The sequence below is a fragment of the Miniopterus natalensis genome, chromosome 5 (assembly GCF_054644295.1).
Source record: "Miniopterus natalensis isolate mMinNat1 chromosome 5, mMinNat1.hap1, whole genome shotgun sequence".
NCBI classification, from domain to species: domain Eukaryota; kingdom Metazoa; phylum Chordata; class Mammalia; order Chiroptera; family Miniopteridae; genus Miniopterus; species Miniopterus natalensis.
Window position 1 is genome coordinate 58,356,558 of NC_142085.1, and position 17,966 is coordinate 58,374,523.

General features: G+C 41.9%; 1 protein-coding gene across 5 annotated transcripts in view; it reads right to left on the reverse strand.

Annotated features, from left to right (window-relative positions):
- Positions 1-11,393: 11,393 nt before the first annotated feature.
- REV3L (REV3 like, DNA directed polymerase zeta catalytic subunit) overlaps positions 11,394-17,966 on the reverse strand; it is a 127,180-nt gene continuing 120,607 nt past the window's right edge. For 4 of the 5 annotated variants that reach the window (XM_087817555.1, XM_087817556.1, XM_016217485.2 and 1 more), the window contains 2 exons: positions 16,916-17,125; positions 11,394-12,515 (listed from right to left, as the gene is read on the reverse strand). In XM_087817555.1, coding sequence (XP_087673681.1) covers positions 12,375-12,515; positions 16,916-17,125 — 351 coding nt within the window. In that variant the 3' untranslated portion in view covers positions 11,394-12,374. Of the gene's footprint in view, positions 12,516-16,915; positions 17,126-17,966 lie in introns of those variants that run through there. The other variant, XM_087817557.1, reaches the window with a different exon arrangement.

Here is a 17,966-nt window from a genome sequence, read left to right on the forward strand (position 1 = left end):
TTCTCCCTGCAGCATCTGCATTTAAGGGCTGGGGTAGAAGGTGCAGCTCAGGGAGGGGAGGGTGGTGGTCAGAACACAGCAGAAAGTGTAGAAGCCCACCCTGGAAAACCCACTCGAGTTCCACAAACCAAAATGTGAATGAATGGCCATATGAGATTACAGGCATTGTTAAAGTTTGATAATGTCTTTCCATGTTGGAAGAATAAAGCTTACTACAATTGCAAGAATTAGCATTCAGCCTACTCTCAGTTCTTAAGTAAGCATCTGCTGATATACAAGTAACCAACACCAAAGTTTTCTATCACTGCGCCACAAATTACCACAAATTTAGCAGCGTAACATAACAAACTTTTTAAATATCTCCTTTTCCTTGGGCCAGGAATTTGGGCATGACTTCAGGGTCTCACAGGGCTGCGGTCAAGCTATTGGATGGAGCCATGCTCCTTTCTGGAGCTTGGGGTTCTCTCCCAGGCCCATGCGGCCGTTGCCAGTATTCAGTTCCTTGCAGTGGTAGACTCAGGTCCCCATCTTTTGCTGGCTGTCAGCTGGCACCAGTGTCAGTTCTTAGGACCTCCCACAGTGCCTTGTCATGTGGCCCCCCATAGATCCTCTCACAACCTGCAGCTCATCTCTTTAAAGCTAGCAGGAGAATCTCTTGCCTACTAAGAGCCTGCTATAACAGTGTCACCACGGGAGTGACACCCACCACCTTTGCCATATCCTGTTATCTAGGAGCAAGTCACAGGCTCTGTCCACACTTAAGGGGAGAGCTAGCGCAGAGATGGGATTTACTGGGGGTGACCTTAGGGTCTGTCCGCTATACTCAGGGACCTGAATGTATAAAGCCCTCCAGCAGTCACTGCAGTGATTGTAGGTGCAGCCCCTTGAGTGCACTTGTGTGGGGGTGGGAGCTCCCCACAGGCCAGGCCAGCAACCCTGATAGGGGAGAGTCTTTGTTTGCTGTGGGACCCTGGTTGGGTTAACTCAAAGTTATGTTGTTTTTTTTCTCTTGATATTTTGCTTTATGTCTTTTACCACTGTACTTTTAACCTGTTCAAATGCAGCTTAATATGAGGGAAAGAGGTAAACTTCAGTTTAATTGTGTTTTCATAGTTAAGTGCAAGAACATTTTGAGAGCATTTTTCAGTTACTCTGTGTTTTATTTTTAAAGGTCTTTTTTTTTTTTTTAAATTATAAAAGTAATGCAAGTACAAACAAAGGTTATGGTAGAAGATTAGGTAAGTACATAAAAATGTAAGGGACAAGTATAAGTGATTCATAATCCAAACACCTCGGAAAGCTCTTACATTTCTCATCAACTTAATTTCCTAAGTAAATGGCAATGGGGTAAAAAAAGTTGATAGTATCGATAGTATCAGAAAAACTTGAATTTTGTGTCCATGGTACATTGACACTAAGTTGGTAGACTGGTTATTAGTTTGAAGAATTGTAGCTTATTTTTAAAAAAACTGTTGGGAGTGACCAGTGTCACAACACAGTCCTGAAAAATGTGTGAGACCCAGGTTATATGTAAAATGATTTTGTTTCAGGCAGCTTCATTGAGTAATTAGGGTAGCTTTCTCATAACCAGAACTCTGGGTTTAACATAGTAATGTATCCCTCAGTCCTGCCACTGAACAGTTGTTAGTAAAATAGAGCCTAAAATTCTTAATGGAAATAGTTGTATTCTTCTAGGATGCCCTCTGTCTGTGTTTGTTAAGTACCACTTGTTTTGTTCAGAGTGTTACAAGCATGTGTGTATGTTTGCTTATGTGAACCCACAAATACGTGTTTGATATTTTCTGACACTGAGGAGGTCAGTTGGGGTTAGAGTGGCAGGAAAGGGATTTTAAAAAGCTTAAGGTATGTTTCAAATTCTGTGAGAAATATTCCTTTGCTGAGATTATTGTAGATTTACATGCAGTTGTATATAGTGTTTTTTTCAAGTTTGCTGTTTGAGAGCTACTTGCTCAGTCTGGAAGGGTAGAGAGAGAACTAGACTAGTGGGTCTCATATTTTAATGTTCATTAAAACTGCTTGTTAAAATACAGATTCTGATTCAATAGGACTGGGGTAGAGGCTGAGATTCTGCATTTCTAACAAGCTCCTAGGTGATGGGGTGCTAGTGGCCCATGGACTGACCAAACTCTGGGTAGCAAGGTCCACTTTGGGGGAGTGTCGAATTCTTTACTACTTTTGGGAAGTTAGTTTGTTTTGTTTTAGCTTTCCTAAATTTGACCCTGAGTCTTTGGGAGTCTACAGCCCCCATGCACCCCCTCCTCTCTCACATGCTCCAGGATCCAATTCTGTTCAGTCCTCTGCATTGACTACCTTGGCTGTTGAATACTTATTTCACATGTTTATTGATTGCTTCCCATTTGGCAGTCTCTGTGGGAGGGGCTAAGTGTACACCGGCAAAAGATCAGAGGTTTTTGTCTTCATGGAACTTACCCTCTAATGTGCTGCCGAACTATCCAATAGAATTTCCAACGTTGATGGAAATGTTCTATATCTGCACTTCCCAGAAGCTACTTGTCACATCTGGTCACTTGAGCCCTTGAAATATGGCTCCTATGACACAGAAAAGGAATTTTTAATTTAAATATGAATTTAAATACCTACATTGGCTAGTGGCTGTGTTATTGAATAGCACAGGTCTAGTGGGAGAAACAAGGTATTCGACAAGTAACCACACAAGGTGTCTCCAGGAAGGCTTTATTTCCTGTTGTACTAGAAATTAACACATATCTAGGGTCAGAAAGGTTGTGACAGATTCCTTGTCCAATGGCATAATGTGAATTATCACGGCACTTAGGAAAGACCTGGTTTTAATGGGTCATGATGGTGGACAGTGATGTAGAACAGAAGGCTTTGGCCTTCCTTGTGTGTAAAGGAAGCAAACTGAGGCTGGTGACTTCAGTTTCAAAATCCTGATTTCAGAATCCTGGCTTTGTCAGGATTTGAGCCCTTTCCCTCAGTGCACTTTGGCAAATTGGCACCTGAGCTAGGTTGAACTTGAGTTGGATTTTTATTTAGGTATAAACTGTTTCATATCTAATGATTTAAAATTTTGTAACTAAATTTTTACAGTCAAGGAGAATTGTTCTTTATTTCCAACATTTTTCTGTGGTTACCTTAATTATGTCCTCTGCTTCTGCTCCGTTTATTTTTTAAAATCTTTTTGCGCTGCGGCTGTTAATTCTTGTGTATTGTTTTCATGTCTTCCCTTTGGCTTATATTTTTAATTGCAGAATGCTGTTAGTGTCTGGTCTCTAAATTTATTGCAGCTTGCCTTTGATGCGTTTGGTTATGTTAGTTAATGGGTGGCCTGGAGAAATGTTTTGAAGTTGTTCAATGACGTGAGTAGCTTATGGGGTTGGGCTTTTTAGCCTCTGAGTTTAAACTTGTTGAGTTTATAAGGCGCTTTAAAAATTTATTTTTAATTGAGGTAAAATATACATAACAAAATTTATTATTTTAACTATTTTAAGTGGGTAGTTCAGTGGCATTAAGTATTTCACATTGTGCGGCCATCACTGTCATCATCAAAGGAACATTCTTCATCTTGCAAAACTGAAATCTGTACCCATTAAACAGTAACCCCCGTGCCACTCTCCCCGCAGCCCCTGACAACCTCCGTCTGCTTTCTGTCTTGTGAATTTTTTTTTTGAGCTGAAAGACCAGTAGTATTTAATTTTCTCTTTATTTAAGTGTAGTTGGTATACAATATGACATTGGTTACAATATAGCTATTCGACATTTTTACACCTTGCAATGTGATTACCCCACTAATTCTAGCAATCATCTTGGCTTTGTGAGTTTGGCTACTCTAAGTACTTCATGTCCGTGGAGTCATACAGCATTTGCCCTTTTATGACTGGCTTATGTCACTTAGTGTAATGTCTTCAAGGCTCATTCATGTTGTAGCGTGTTAAAGTTTCCTCTGTAAGCCTGAATATTATTCCGTTTTATGTGTATGTTGTTCATCCATTTATCTGTTGATGGACACTTGGGTGACTTCCACCTTTTGGCAATTGTGACTGATGCTGCTGTGAACATCGATGTACAAATTTCTGAGTCTCTTTCAACTCTTTTGGGGATGTCCCCACAAGTGAAGTTGCTGGGCCATGTGATAATTCTACTTTCTCCAGTTTTTCCCGGAGGCCTGCTGCTGCAGGAGGGTGAGGGAGCAGGCCTGTTAGTACCGCGTCAAACGCCAGGCGGACTTTCGGCCCGTTGTAACCAGCCAGTATCGCGTGTGCACTGAGTGGTTAAACGCAAAGAACGGTTACATAGGCGTTTATCTCACAGTTCTGTTATCTCTGCTTCCAGTTTTTGTCGTCAAGCAAGCGTTTGAGAGCTTGCTTTGTGCGAGGCACTGTCGAGTGAGCGCTGAGGAGCGTCCTCTCCTCGCCTTGGAGCACCAGGTGTCATCAGCATGTATTTCGGAGTTTGGATCCCAGTTTTCTGCTGAACGAGTGGTCTTGTGTCGTGTGCTTTGTTTATGAACTCTGGCCACCTTGGAACCAGGTGGTGTGCAGTCGGGGATCCACGGGCTGGGATGGGCCTGGAGCCTTCGGGAGCCGGGCCCAGTGCTGGAGCCGGGCGGCTCTGTCCCTCCTTCTCAGCAGCTCTGTCCCTCCTTCCTTCTGGCCCATCCTCTGTATCACTAGTCTAGATTCCAGAATGAACCTGTGGGATGACTTGAGTAGCTGCCACTGCCCTTATCGGGCAGAGCCCAGCCTCAGAGTTGCTGGTCAGCCTGTGAATGGGCCTCCCTTGGATCAGTACCTGCTACCCCCATCCGGAGAGAGGCCACCTCTGCACTCCTTCCTGCCCGCTCTGTACTTAGAGTCGCGCTGGGTTTAGGGAACACTTGCTAGTGGGTGCCTGATTGGGATGCAGATTCTCAGGCCCCAGCAGTGATGATGGTCTGGTTCGTGTTTTGAATTGAAATTGGAAAAAAACACACCAAATTGCAGAACTTTTTTGAAGTGCTAATTAGACAAGATTAGTAGTGGACTGTTTGTTTTTTGTTTTTTTTTTTTACCAAGGAAAAAAGCTCTGTCCTAATAGGGTAGCATGAGTGAGATACAAACAGATTCCCAGTTTGTAAGAGAGATTATTACAGCTCTCACCTCTGTGGAACAGAAAGATTCCCAAGTCCACAAATTTCAGTCATTTAACAGGTATCCACTGAGCACATACCATGCTTAGTAATCACCCTGGGAATATGAGAGGACAAGGTGGATGAGCACCTTGCCTTCACCAGGCTTTCAAGGAAGAGTTGCTATAACCTTTCTGTTAGCTGAAGAGCCAGTACATCTTATTGTAATATGTTTACCCAGTTCCAGAAAAGTCAGTAAAGCAACAAGCTCTTGCTTCCATGGTGTGTGTTTGTGTCTGTTCATTTCCAGTATTTTTACATGTAACCATTGAAGTCATTCTTGATTTGGAGTTTTGTAAACATTACTTAGCCCAATGCAGTTGAGGTGAGTAGGTGAAACCTGCTTAGGGAGGCTCCTGCACTGGAGTGTGATGCCAGCAGCCTGGGGACTTGTTCAGTACAGCCAGAGGACACGGTTATGGTGAACTGCACCTTGGGTTACACCTGTGGGCTGAATGAGCAGGTTCTCACTTCTCAGCCCTTTTACTTATCACTTGCAGAGAACTTTCTGCTCTTAGGGGGAGATTATCTAGTTCTGAATTCAAGCACTCTTTGGATCTTGACCCTTGTTGAAGACAGACTCAGAGATAGGAGCATTTAAGAAAGAAAAAGTTTACCTGCAAAGAGCAAGAGAAGGACTGGCTTGCCAAGTAAAAACATAGTATTTAGAGGGGAAAAACCAGACCTACCAAGGTGTCCAAGTTCGCATTAGTCTGTTCATGGTGGACAAACAGTAACTTTCCCACACGCTCACCATGTTCATAAAGGTCGTGACAAGTCTTCAGACATCAGCACAGAGAAAACCTGGGATAAAATTGCTTTGCTAGGGAGCCAGGCTAATGGGACATGCTTGAGGTTTTATTATTTTTGAGATTAGATGCAGTTAGATGACCCTGTTGCATTTGGTTTATCTCAGGGTGCAAAGTGTCTCCAGACTGGTATGGGAAGTGCTTAGTCATCTTGAGCAGGGCAAAGTGACATTTTGCTCTTACACAACTCCAGGAGGGAAAGGAGCCCAAGGGAGAAAAGTGATTGCAACACGTATTCTTGTTCCCTGGTCAAGTGATAGCCTTTGCTCTGGTGGTTTTTAACCCTGGCTGCTGCTAGGAGCACCTGGGAGTGTTCAGAATCTAATGCCCAGCATCATTATTTAATAAGATTTAATTGATTTGGAGTGGAGCCTGATTACTGATATTTTAAAAAGTACTCCTAGTAATTGTAATATGCATTCGAGGTTGAGAACCACTGCTTTTATCAATGCAGAGAACTGGGACCTCTGCTAGTTGCAGTGGTTTTTAAAGACAGCTTGGTTAAGTCATGCTGCTGTTGTAGATGCTTAAAATTTTGTGCACTTTCTCTGAAGGAAAGCTGGAGAGGAAGAGCTCTCCTGTTTCCTGTCACCTCCACTGCTGCTTGGTCAGCAAAGGAGGTGATCAGTACAGTTTGACATCCTGCCCAAACGAAACCAAATCTGGACCTTTCGGAGGTTGCCCTTCTAGATAGGTTTTCACTGATCAATTTTGACTTGGGGGAGCTTAATGAGATACGGGTGATCTTGTAGATTTATTACATCTGGATTTAAGACTGCTTATTGTTTACATGGCTTTGTACAGTGTAAAAGCTTGTTTGAGTAAAATATTGATATAAATAAACACTGATGTCGGTTTAATACAAGATTCGTGTCTCATTTTATGGATGTTTAAAACTTAGTTTTGCGTCTCTCAAGAAATTAGTCAAGAATATTTCCAGATTTGAGATTGTGAGTACTCTAAAATGAATGTGATAGTTGTATGGAGTTCCTTAAATGTGAATAGTGTTTTATTTTAATTTCACAGGTATTTTAGAAATGACATCTAACATCTTTGATAGCACCTAACATTTTTGGCCCCTCAGCTTCTCTTAGGTTTATGATCTAATTTCTAAACTTAAAAGTCTACCCAAGAGGCTGTTGCTAGCTGGAGATCTCAGCAGTGTTTTACTTGAATAGAAATTCCCTAATTATGATGATTACAGATATGTCTGTGTTCAGAATGATAAGGAGGGTTTCAGAATTGCAGAAACTAGGGTGCTTCTCCTGCTTCGTTCCGTGCAGGGCCCTGCAGCTGAACGCTGGCTTGCTAGTGACCGCGGCCCAATTTAAAAAAAAATCTTGTTTAAAACAATTATAGTGATAATCTGGCTAAATGCTTCTAACTTGGAGCAAGACTCGGGTATATAGCAACCTCTACCCCTTCACACTTGACTGGAGTTTTGGGAAGGTCTTTTTAAAAGCAAAGTTTAAATTGAGAGAAACTGAAGGACCCCATTCACCTGTCTTATCTGTGTAGTTATAAATGACACTCCACGTGTCCCTCTGTGCATTCAGTAACCCGAGTTTACAGCCACGCACTTCACTCTGGGCAGGGATCCCTTTGTGCCTTTGCCTTATGCCAGGGACTCTGGGCAAACTTTGGGTCCTTCTGGCTCCTATATACAAAACTGCTGCAGCCTTGGCGTGGGGCCATACGGGATTGGATTTCAAGGGTCCTCAGCACTCTCCACCAGGAAGCGGGGGCTTCGTTCATTGTTCCCCTCCCACTGCACTTTCCGTGGCTCTGGGTAGGCACGAGAGTGGACTGAGTGACCGCACCACCTGCCCCCAAGGGTTCCCTGGGCTGGAAGGACGGGAAAGAGGCTGTGGTTCACCAGGACAGACTTGAAGACTGGCTGGCGCCCCCCTGCTGTCTCCCATTGGAAAAGAGAATAGTTTGGGAGTAGAATTTTTCCATTTGCTCACTACAGCAGCCGTTTCGTTCTCTCTCCTTTGGGAAACTTGAATGGATCCGGTAGAACACATGAAATAAACACCTCTGGGGTGTGGTGGTTGAGTGGGATCTGGAGTCTTGTCAGCCTAGATTTGAATTCTGATTGTGCCGCCTAGTTCTTGGCTGTCTCTCACACCTTTCGATTGTCCAAGCAGCCTGGTTTGTTGTTAGTGGCTCCTAGTAGTTGAGACCTGTCAGTATGTCAAAAAAGAGGACCTCAGCACCTAGATGTAGGCTGATTGGAAGCCAGATTCTCACACAGCAGCCTTTAAAGTGTGCAAGCATAGCTCTTTCAGAGGAGGACTGGGAGATGGGTGTTCTGAGTCCCTTGCACTGAGCCCTGATAGCCAGGGCTGCACTGACAGCCAGTTAAAATTGTTTGTTTGCTACAATCCTGATGAACCTGTGAACACAGGCCCCACTGACCACCAGCGCCAGGCTATCAAGGGTGTCCCCTGGGCAGCAGCTGCAAAAATCAAGGTGCCAGATGTGTGTACAAGCTCCTTTCTGGGAGATCCCAGTGGCTCAGAGAGAGGCAGAGGGGCAGTGGCCTTCCCAGTCTCTGGAGACTACTGCAGTCAGCCCCTCGATGTGTGTTGACAAGCCTGCCTCTCAGGGCCTCTGCTGAGAGAAACTCATGGGCCTCTTTCACAGGACTGGCTTCATTCCGCCGCCTCCCCTTGAGCCCGGGGGCTCAGCCATGGTGAGTGCATGGGAGCCCTTTAATTAATCCTTTCCCACCGGGGGTCTCCTTTCTGCAGTTCTCTAACCATCAGTGTTTGCCTTCTCTTTCCTATTTTTGTGTTGGTCCAATAGAGGAGACAAGGTGGCAAATGCATCTTGACTTCATCATCTTGAAACCAGGGTCAATGTATGTCTCTCCCAGTAATAGACTGTAACATACCTGAGGACGGGGTTATCTAGGTATGTCCAGATGAGCAAAATGCAGGCACATCTTAGATGCTCACTGAACACTTTTTGAATGATTAGTATTTTACATTTGGGTAACTTCAGGGTGTCCGCCAAAAATGTATAGAACTTTAACAGCTGATAGCTCAATTTTTAAAATGAAATGTATTTTAATAAACACCATTTTTACAATTATTCGAAGTGTGTGTGTACAATTTTGGGGGACACCCTATATATTGTATTCGCCCTCATTCCCATTCATAAAGCCTCCACCAGGTAATCAGAGCCGGTGGTATTGTCATTTTCAAAGAATTCGACTATTATTGAACTTAGTATCTATGACCAGATTAGTTGCTTTTCCAAAAGGTTGTATTCCCATTAGTGGTCCTGAGGAAGCCCAGGGCACAGGGCCTCCTTACTCCTAGCCCATTATTTTCTGGACACCTCCCATCTTTCCCTCCAGCAAAAGGCACCTGTGGTGGCATCAGTAGCAGGTCAAGTAAAGATTCACAGGCAATAAAATGGTATTTTGATTTAAAAACGCCTTCATCTGTCTTCAGGTCATATTACCTTTTCCCCAAATATACCCAGAAACCTGATTTTATAAAACTGAGGTTCCTCTACAAAATATTTTACTTTGTAAGCCACTCTTGGGACTTGGCCAAAGTGACGAAACAGAGCTTTGGGGGAGGGTGCAGAAGTGAGACAGCTGCAGTGGATTGAACACTGCATCGTGTGACTTCCTCCTCGGAACCTGAACTAGAAATAACTCATGACTGCTTTCCTATATAAAGCTACCCATTAAGCAGAACTCGGGGGGCATTAATGGTATCAGACTCCACTCACTTTTATAAAACCCAAAATGGTTAAAGGTAACAAGTCCCGTCACATCGGGGGAGAAGACATTCCAGGGCAGCAGGAAGTACAGTGCGCACAGCAGGCGGCCCTGCAGGAGGCCACCTGGCCGCAGGTTTCGGCGCCTCGTCTGCCAACGCTGCGGGCGCAGGCTGCCTTCCCCTCTGCCCTCTGCTCCCGCAGGGCCCTGGTAATGTCGTTTACAGCCAGCTTTATTTTCACTTTGTAAAACCAAGTACACGGATACTTTAAGAAAGACTATTTTGAAACTGAGAAATCAATGAAAAAACATTTAATAGGCACTAAAGAAATACTGCTGCGCTTCCGTTGTTATGATGCTTCTCCCATCTACTGGCCCACTGCAGACTCTGTTAGAAAACGGACAGTCAGGGGGACCGCGTGGCCGGGCTCCGTCCGCTCCCCTGGTCACGGGACCTCGGGTGGGAGGAGGCAGAGCTCTAAGCAGCTTTGGTTCATACTTCACCTCGGGGGAAGGAAAGGCAGTGGTGGGGAGCGGGCAGAATGAGAGGAAACGGTGTTTTAACAAACGTTAAGAAAATGTTTAAAAAAGTTACTTCTTCAGCATTACTCAGAAAATGGAGTTGTTTGTTGCATCTATGTGAGTTCTGGGTAAAAAGACAAAACTATTATTTAATAGCTGATCTAAAAGGAAAGAAATAATTTTGAAAGTATACGGAAAGCTTCTTACAAACTATTTTTGGTAAACTAGGTCCGAGTTTCCGTACGTTCCTCGGGACAATTACGGAAATAGCAAATGAATCTCACCAGAAGGCAGTTAGGTTACAGACTGAGGACAGTCACGGGGGCAGAGATGTGCGGGTGCCTACAGGGAGCGAGTTTGGGCACTCATGCTGAGGAACCATTTTTAGTTTAGTTGTGCCCAATTACAAAGAAGTTAAGAATGGTTATTCTGTTGCAGATATTGTGTCGTTACTACGATGAGAAAGATGATGTAAGTAGAAGCCCCGAAAGCACAGAAACTAGAAAAGGGAAAGTAACAGAAAACTCCGTCAATGGCTACCACGCAAAGGTAAGAAAACCCTAACTTTGAGGACTGGCCCCAGCCTCCCAAACGAAAACAGATCCCAGAAGGTGGGGATTGATGGCATCTCTGTGGGGCTTAGAAGTATCTGCAGAGACATGATTTTGTATCTCTGATTCCATATTTACCACATAACTTTCAGAAACCTAACCCCCCCAGTATTTGGAAGAATGGAATTTGGCAAGGGAAGGCCTATTTTTGGCGAGCACTCTATGATAAAGACAGACATTTTTTCTATTGAAAAAATTGGCATTTAAGTTTTTAAAAAGTCATGTCATATTTGCTTTTCCTCTGAAAAGCCCTGGCTTCAAAATTAATTATGTCTAAATTAAAATGACCTAAGAAGATTACTAATAAGTAGATTCTTAGAACTCTAAAAAAACGAGAGCTGAATTTTTCCTAGACAACTTTTGCTGCCATTATTTTTTAATCTTAAAGTTGTGGTCAGAGAACTATTAACACCAATTAGGACATAACCAGTTAAACTTACATAATTAAAATTCAGAAAAGGGTAGGGTAAGAAGTAACCAATGTAGGCTTATAAAACAGATGAAGGTAATACCACTTATAGCAGGATAAAAAAATCACACTGCCATATTTCATTCATATTTTATTCAATTTTAATATGGTTTCCATTATTAACTTTTAAAACAAAATGATTTCCAGTTTAAAAAACAATGCACTGACCACATAATTCCTTCTTCATTTTATACAGTTATACAAATATTCTAAATACACATTTTGTGTTCAAGATGATGGCAAATAAGATTAACTGTACAGTACATAAGGAAAGAAAATATTTTAAGCATATTTAGAAGCAATAGAAATGTCTATACAAAACAAGCAAAAATGGAATAAAATTTTTTATTTTTAAAGTATTGCAACAGGCCCACAGGTTTGTAACAAAAATGTCTTTGCACAGTTCCTCACAATGCCCCATTAATAGCTAAAGCAAGACAGAGGTTTTAGAAAATGTTTCAAAATGCTACACATGGTACTACTGTTTGCACAGTTTGATCAGAATAACAACTCTACTCTGAGTCAAGCAAAACCTAGAGGAAATATACCAAACAACTTGAAAATCATTTGTATAAAATTCATTGCACATTTTACTCAGTTGTTTGAAAAGTAAAAAAGTGTATTTACAAAATATTTCGCAGTCAAAATTATAAAGTGAATGGATATCTCTAAGTAACACGTCTTGATACAGACAGTTCAAGGAAAACACACAAATGGTTTTTTAAAAGAGGTTTTCAGTGCTCCTTCCACAGGGAAGTAAACGTGACCCACTCAAATGGATTTACAAGATGTTACACAGACTGGAGCAAATGCCACACCTGCCTTATAAAACAACGTTGAAAGGTGAAAGGATGGGGAGTTTGTACATTGTAAGAAGTGAGCTATTCAGAGATCAACAAATACAATTTTTATTCAGTTAGCATAAAAGTCTTCATAGTCTTCAGATAACAGACAATGAACATACTTGACTCGATGAAAGTTGAAAAAGCACCATGCACGACAGTTTAGTGGTAAACACTGAAAAAGATAGCACCTGGAATTCTGTGGTATTGAGAATTTAAAACTGGTCTAGTAATTGCCGAAGATATGGTGCCTTGGATAATTCTCTATTTACTCGGGAGAGTTTGAAAAGTACTGGGCAGTTCAGAGAAACGCATGGGATGTGTCGATCAAAGCAACCGGTACAGTTTTTGCAAATCTGGAAGTAGAAGAGGAAGACATGAAACAATAGGAAAATTCCGCTGTATATGTGTAAACAACGAACTTTTATAATCCCTCCTTTCTGCCCCACCAGATTACCGGCAGACACCTGACACGTAATACATTACATTACAGCTCATTAATTTTCATCTCTTTGAAGCCTAGGCTCCCTACCCTCTGTTGAGACAGTTCTAAAGGGTATTACCTCATGAAACAGAGGCCCGAATCCCCTAAGGGTTCATTTCATTCCTGAGGCCTACTTTCTAGAATGCTATTGTATTAAGATCCACGTAATAAGCCATCTAATGACCATTCAAAGGCTCTCTCTTAAATGAGCTATAAACACTTTTTCAAGTTACTCAGATTTACCTTTTTATATGCCAATCATAAACATTTACCCATTTTCTTATTTCAGAAGAAAAAAACCCTCAGTGTGAGGAAACTACAGGATGAGAGCCTGGACGCAGCAGTCTAGACCAGTGCTTCTCGGCCCCGGCTGCGCGAGCTTAAAACATACAAATGCTTGGGCCCCACCCCGGCCAAAGGATAGAGTAAGAATGAAGTGAACAGAGAGCCTAAGAATCCTTACTTCTTAGGGCTCCCAGGTGATTCTGATGTGTAAGAAGATTTGAACTGAGGGAAAATAAGCCATAAGGCAATTTTAAGAAAAGAGGAATGTTATTTCTTACATAATGATCAGGTTTTAAACAATGCGTAGTCTCAAGTCACACATAGTTAAAAAAAGATTCTAAATCATGAGAAACATCAAAAATTAAATAAAAAAGGATGAATAGTGAGGACCCCAAAGGTCAAGAAAATACAGGCTGATTTTTTTACCTGAACAGTGTATCCAAGTGATTAAAGAAGAAATACTAAATAGCTACTACTCTCGACTGTGTTTTAAGAAATCAAGTCTGCTCTAGCTAATTCCCTGATCTACAGCAAAGCGCTCCTGTTTTAGAGATGCCTCTCAGGGCAATATATCTTTGTTTTTTGTCCCAGTATCTTCTAGTCAATGGAGGGGCACGTTTTTCTGAGCACACTGGTTATTGCATCTAATGTGCTGCTGCCACAAGCAAACCACTGAGAAACTTGTGCTTCAGCTGAAGACCAAGTTTGCTGCTCTACTATGAAGCTTTCACTAATTGCAGCTTGACAAGAGACTCGTCTATCCCCAGATGTAGGATTTCCGAATTACAGTTCTGTGTGGCAGCTGCACCCAAGGGCCAGGCCGGCTGATAAATATTTATGCTCTCTGTGCTGGTGGGACAGATAAGCCAGGATGGAATTACCTGCCTCACTACATTTAACTCAGTGTTTAGTTCCTAGAGCCTTCACTGGTGATTCAAACCCTGAGCACTGCAGCTCAATTCAGCTTATGTTTAAAACTTTAACCACCACAGCCCGGACACTTACTTTTTAGCTCACAAGGAGGCAGACATTTAAAAAGATATCTGCTTTAATTTTTATTCATTCTTTGTGCTATCCTTTGGCTTTCTTATTTTTTCAAAAGTTTTCAGTCAGGTGCTTATTTCATTTATTTTCATTCTTTAGTGTTTACTATTAAAAATGTTTGAGGTGATGAACTTTCCTGAGATCTGGTATGGCTGTCTACAATCTTATATGTAATGTTTAACAGGCAGTGTTAAAATTTCCAAGTGGAAAGATCCTTTTATTTTCTGAGTTTATAATTACTGGGTTTATAGCGTTATATTGATAAAATGGTGTGTGTAATATTTCCACTTTTAAAACAAAATTTACTGTTTTCTTTACAGACTAAGATATGGTCATTTTTTAACATTCCATAAACACTTGAAAAGAAGGTGTATATTCTCTGATACTGGGTCAGAGTTTGATATATAATCATAAGGTCCACCTTATAATGTTGTTTAGATCTTCTTTCATAGCTGTTATTTTTGATCACTTGATTGGTCTTGGGCTGAGAGAGGTACATCAAAGTCTATTACTAATGTTTCTCATTATTTCTCATTACATCTCTAATTTCTGCTTTATAAAAACTCTTACAGATTATTTAGTGTACAGGAAACACACATTTTAATTCTCTTAAAATCCTAAAGTTTAAAATATCTCTTGGAAGATGATGAACTATCCTTATTTATAAACAGCATTGCTTATTTTAAGCTGCATTTTTATAAGAAATAAGTTCTACTACTGAAGGAGGGCTCTGGTTAAATTGATGGCACCAACTAGTGCAGTCGGTGTGTGAGGGCAGAGGACAGGAAGGTCCGGGGATGAGACCACTCTCAGCCTCCCACTTCAGTGGAGCTTGGGAGGCCCTACTCCCGTCTGCACCTTGTACTGGAAGCCAACAAGGGACTTGTCTATGAGGGTTGGTTGCTGCCATCGGGGGGGCAGCAACCTATGAAACAGAATCTGCGAACACCCAGTGACTTTAGTGGTTGCTCTGATTAGAACCACAAAACTAGTATAAAGTGGCTGGAAACTGGGTGGTCATCCTGCCAGTGACATATTGCTTCTTTAATTGGGCATTCAGCAGGAAGCTGTTCGTTCATTTAATACAGTTACAGACCACCGGCACAGGCTGGACTATGCCAGAAAATCCACTCAGCAGTGAGAAAAGGGCAGGCCTCTGCCTTCCTGTGTCTAGTGGGAAGACAGATGCACAATCACAGGAAAGCAGGAAAGGCTATGGCAGCAGCCCACGCAGGCAGGGAAGGCTCCACCGGGTCTGGGGGTTTAAGATGATTCCTCGAGGATGACTGGTGGGTGTTTAAAGGCCAGGAGGTGAGAGATACTAAGGTACATTCATGAACCTAAAAGAAGTTCAGTAGTGTAGGGGTGGAGGGTAGAGTGACAGAGAGAAGGGAAGAAATGGTGACAGAGGGAGCAGGTAGGGGCCGGAGTGGAGTAAAACATATGAAGCATGATAAGGCGTTTGGATTTCATCAGAGAGGGGAAGGGAGTAGGTAGGCTAGGACAGTAACAGAAAAGTGAAGGTATTTAACAACTATTTAGGACATGAAAGGGGAGAGGAAAACAACTAATCTCAACAAGCTCGGCTCTATGGCTGCATCAGAACAATCTCACCTTTTAGATTCTCTCGTCCTTAGGGAGGCCTGTTTAATGCATTCTGTATGCCCGGCTGTATTCTCTAAAACTTAAGACTTTCCTGCCAGGACAACCTGTAGCAACTAGAACGATGCACATGAAACCGTCTATACCTGACCAACCCTTAACCACCTTCCTATAATCATCTGAGGTCCTAAAAGCCCAGACTCCTCGGGGCTGGGCTCTCCCCCCGTTCACTTTCCTACTAGAGGCTGTGGGTTGAGTCTGTCTTGGTTCAAAAGCTTCTTTACTTTGAGGACAGTGGCAGAGCCCGGCCTCTATATTGGTGGTCGGGTTGCATTGGGCCAGTGAACAGATGAGCTGCTAAGAATGACTGTGCAAGAGCCTTTATGATGTTAGAGCGAGATGGGACAGACGAAGGCCCATCGGGTCAACCTCTGCATTTTGACAAAACTGAGGCCAAGGGATGTGGCCAATATTATGAAGTCCAGACTAGAATCCTGATGTCCTTACTATCAGCATGATTCATTTGCCATTAAATCACACTGCCTTGCAATTATGTGGCTGGCTTTAAAACTTTTCAATAACTTTACATATTGCTCTTCTAACACAGGACAAAGCTAACTCTACCCCAAGCTGTTCTCTGTAGTCTGAAAGCTGAAAAGGTAACCTGAAATATAATGGCATAAGATATAATCATTCTTTTAAGCAATACACTGCTTTGTTTAAAAAACGTACTCTGATAATTTTTCTTTAGATTTCATTTTCCAACTTATTCCAAGAAATTTATGTTGTTTATTTCTGCTTGAAAATCTCTGCATTTTATGCCTATATCCCAGCTCAGCCACTGATTAGCAGTGTAACACAGGGCAATTACTTACGCCTTTGTGCCATTTACTCATCTGTAAGAGGTTGGAACAGCCTCTGGCATATATAAGACTCAATCATGGTAACTATTAATTTTCGACCTGGACTCCTAGAATGGCAAACCTCCCAAGTTTACCAGCCATTCTCTAGGACAACCAGATTTTTAAGAGAATGGGAAGTAGATATGGTAGATAAAGCAACTGATACTTTTACTTTTTTAATACTATAAGAAATTGGGTTCTAGATTTAATAAACACAATACACTATTCCATGAAAAGAAAAAATAAATTATAAAACAAATTAAGCCATTTTTAGTAGTTTAGTTCAAATATACTTTGAGATTTTAAGAAGTTTATTAACTTAGAATCCTTACTCCACTTTTCACACCAGTTTTGTATCTCATATCCCGAGAGCTGACTACATTTCCCTGAATAATCAGACTGCTTGGGATTCTGGGTCTACTGAACAAGTTGCTTGTACCTTCACAAGTTGCTCCTGTTTGCGTTCCAACTCCCGAATTTCTTGGTTGAGGATGACTGCGACATGCTGGGGCTGGCTCCGACACCTACTACAGATGCCGTGCTGAGTCAGGTCATCGCACACTGGACAGTGCAAGGTAGTGAAATACTGGGAAATAGTGCCCTTCCGCCCTTCAGGTTCACTTCTAGAGGAGCTGGTGGCTTTCTGGATCTATAAAAACATCAATTCAGAAATATTCCTGAGCCAGCTTCATACAGAACTACTATTCTCATGCTAATTACAGGTCTACGAAGGCATTATTTCATTTATTCAACAAATACTGAGTAGCTACTATGTGTCAGGCACTGTTCTAGATGGTGGGGCTACAGAAATGAACAAAGTCCTTTCTTTTGCAGAGATTATATCTTAATTATCACTAGATATATTGCTTTTTTCTTTTGGAAAAAAATTGTCTCCTGCCACTTAGTTTTTTTGGTTGAGATACACAGATGCACGGGATCATACAGGGCAACGGAGATCAGAGAGGACAACGGAAGAAACCCAGGTTGAGAGTGGCTACAGTTTAAGGCTGCACGATTTGGGCCATGGAAACAAGGCAACTAGAAGGTTAAAAGTAACTTGTTAGGCAGTAGGGGGCAAAATTCAAGCAAAAGTAAACCTGGAGCATTTCAAATGTAATTGGATACATGTCACCTAAGCATTCTTCATTTGAAGTTAACACTGGTTTCAACAACCTGTCTTCTGGTACTCTTTTTACATTGAAATAATATTATATTATTATACCCTTGGTGTATTCTCCTGGTGTCTTATAAATCACTTTGCATAAAAGTTGTTAGATCAGCTTCTTATAAATGCCGGCAGTTTAACATTCTTTCTGGTGATGAAATGGAAATAGTAACAGCTTTCTGGTGTAAAGCCAGGATCCAGGATACAGCATTGTAGACGCTGACCAGCAGACTCTGAAGCACAACTTCAGCTTCAGCTTACTAGCTAGCTTATTCTTTCCCTTGGAGCCGTAGGTGCTTATTGAGAAAGTGAAAATAATTTGGGT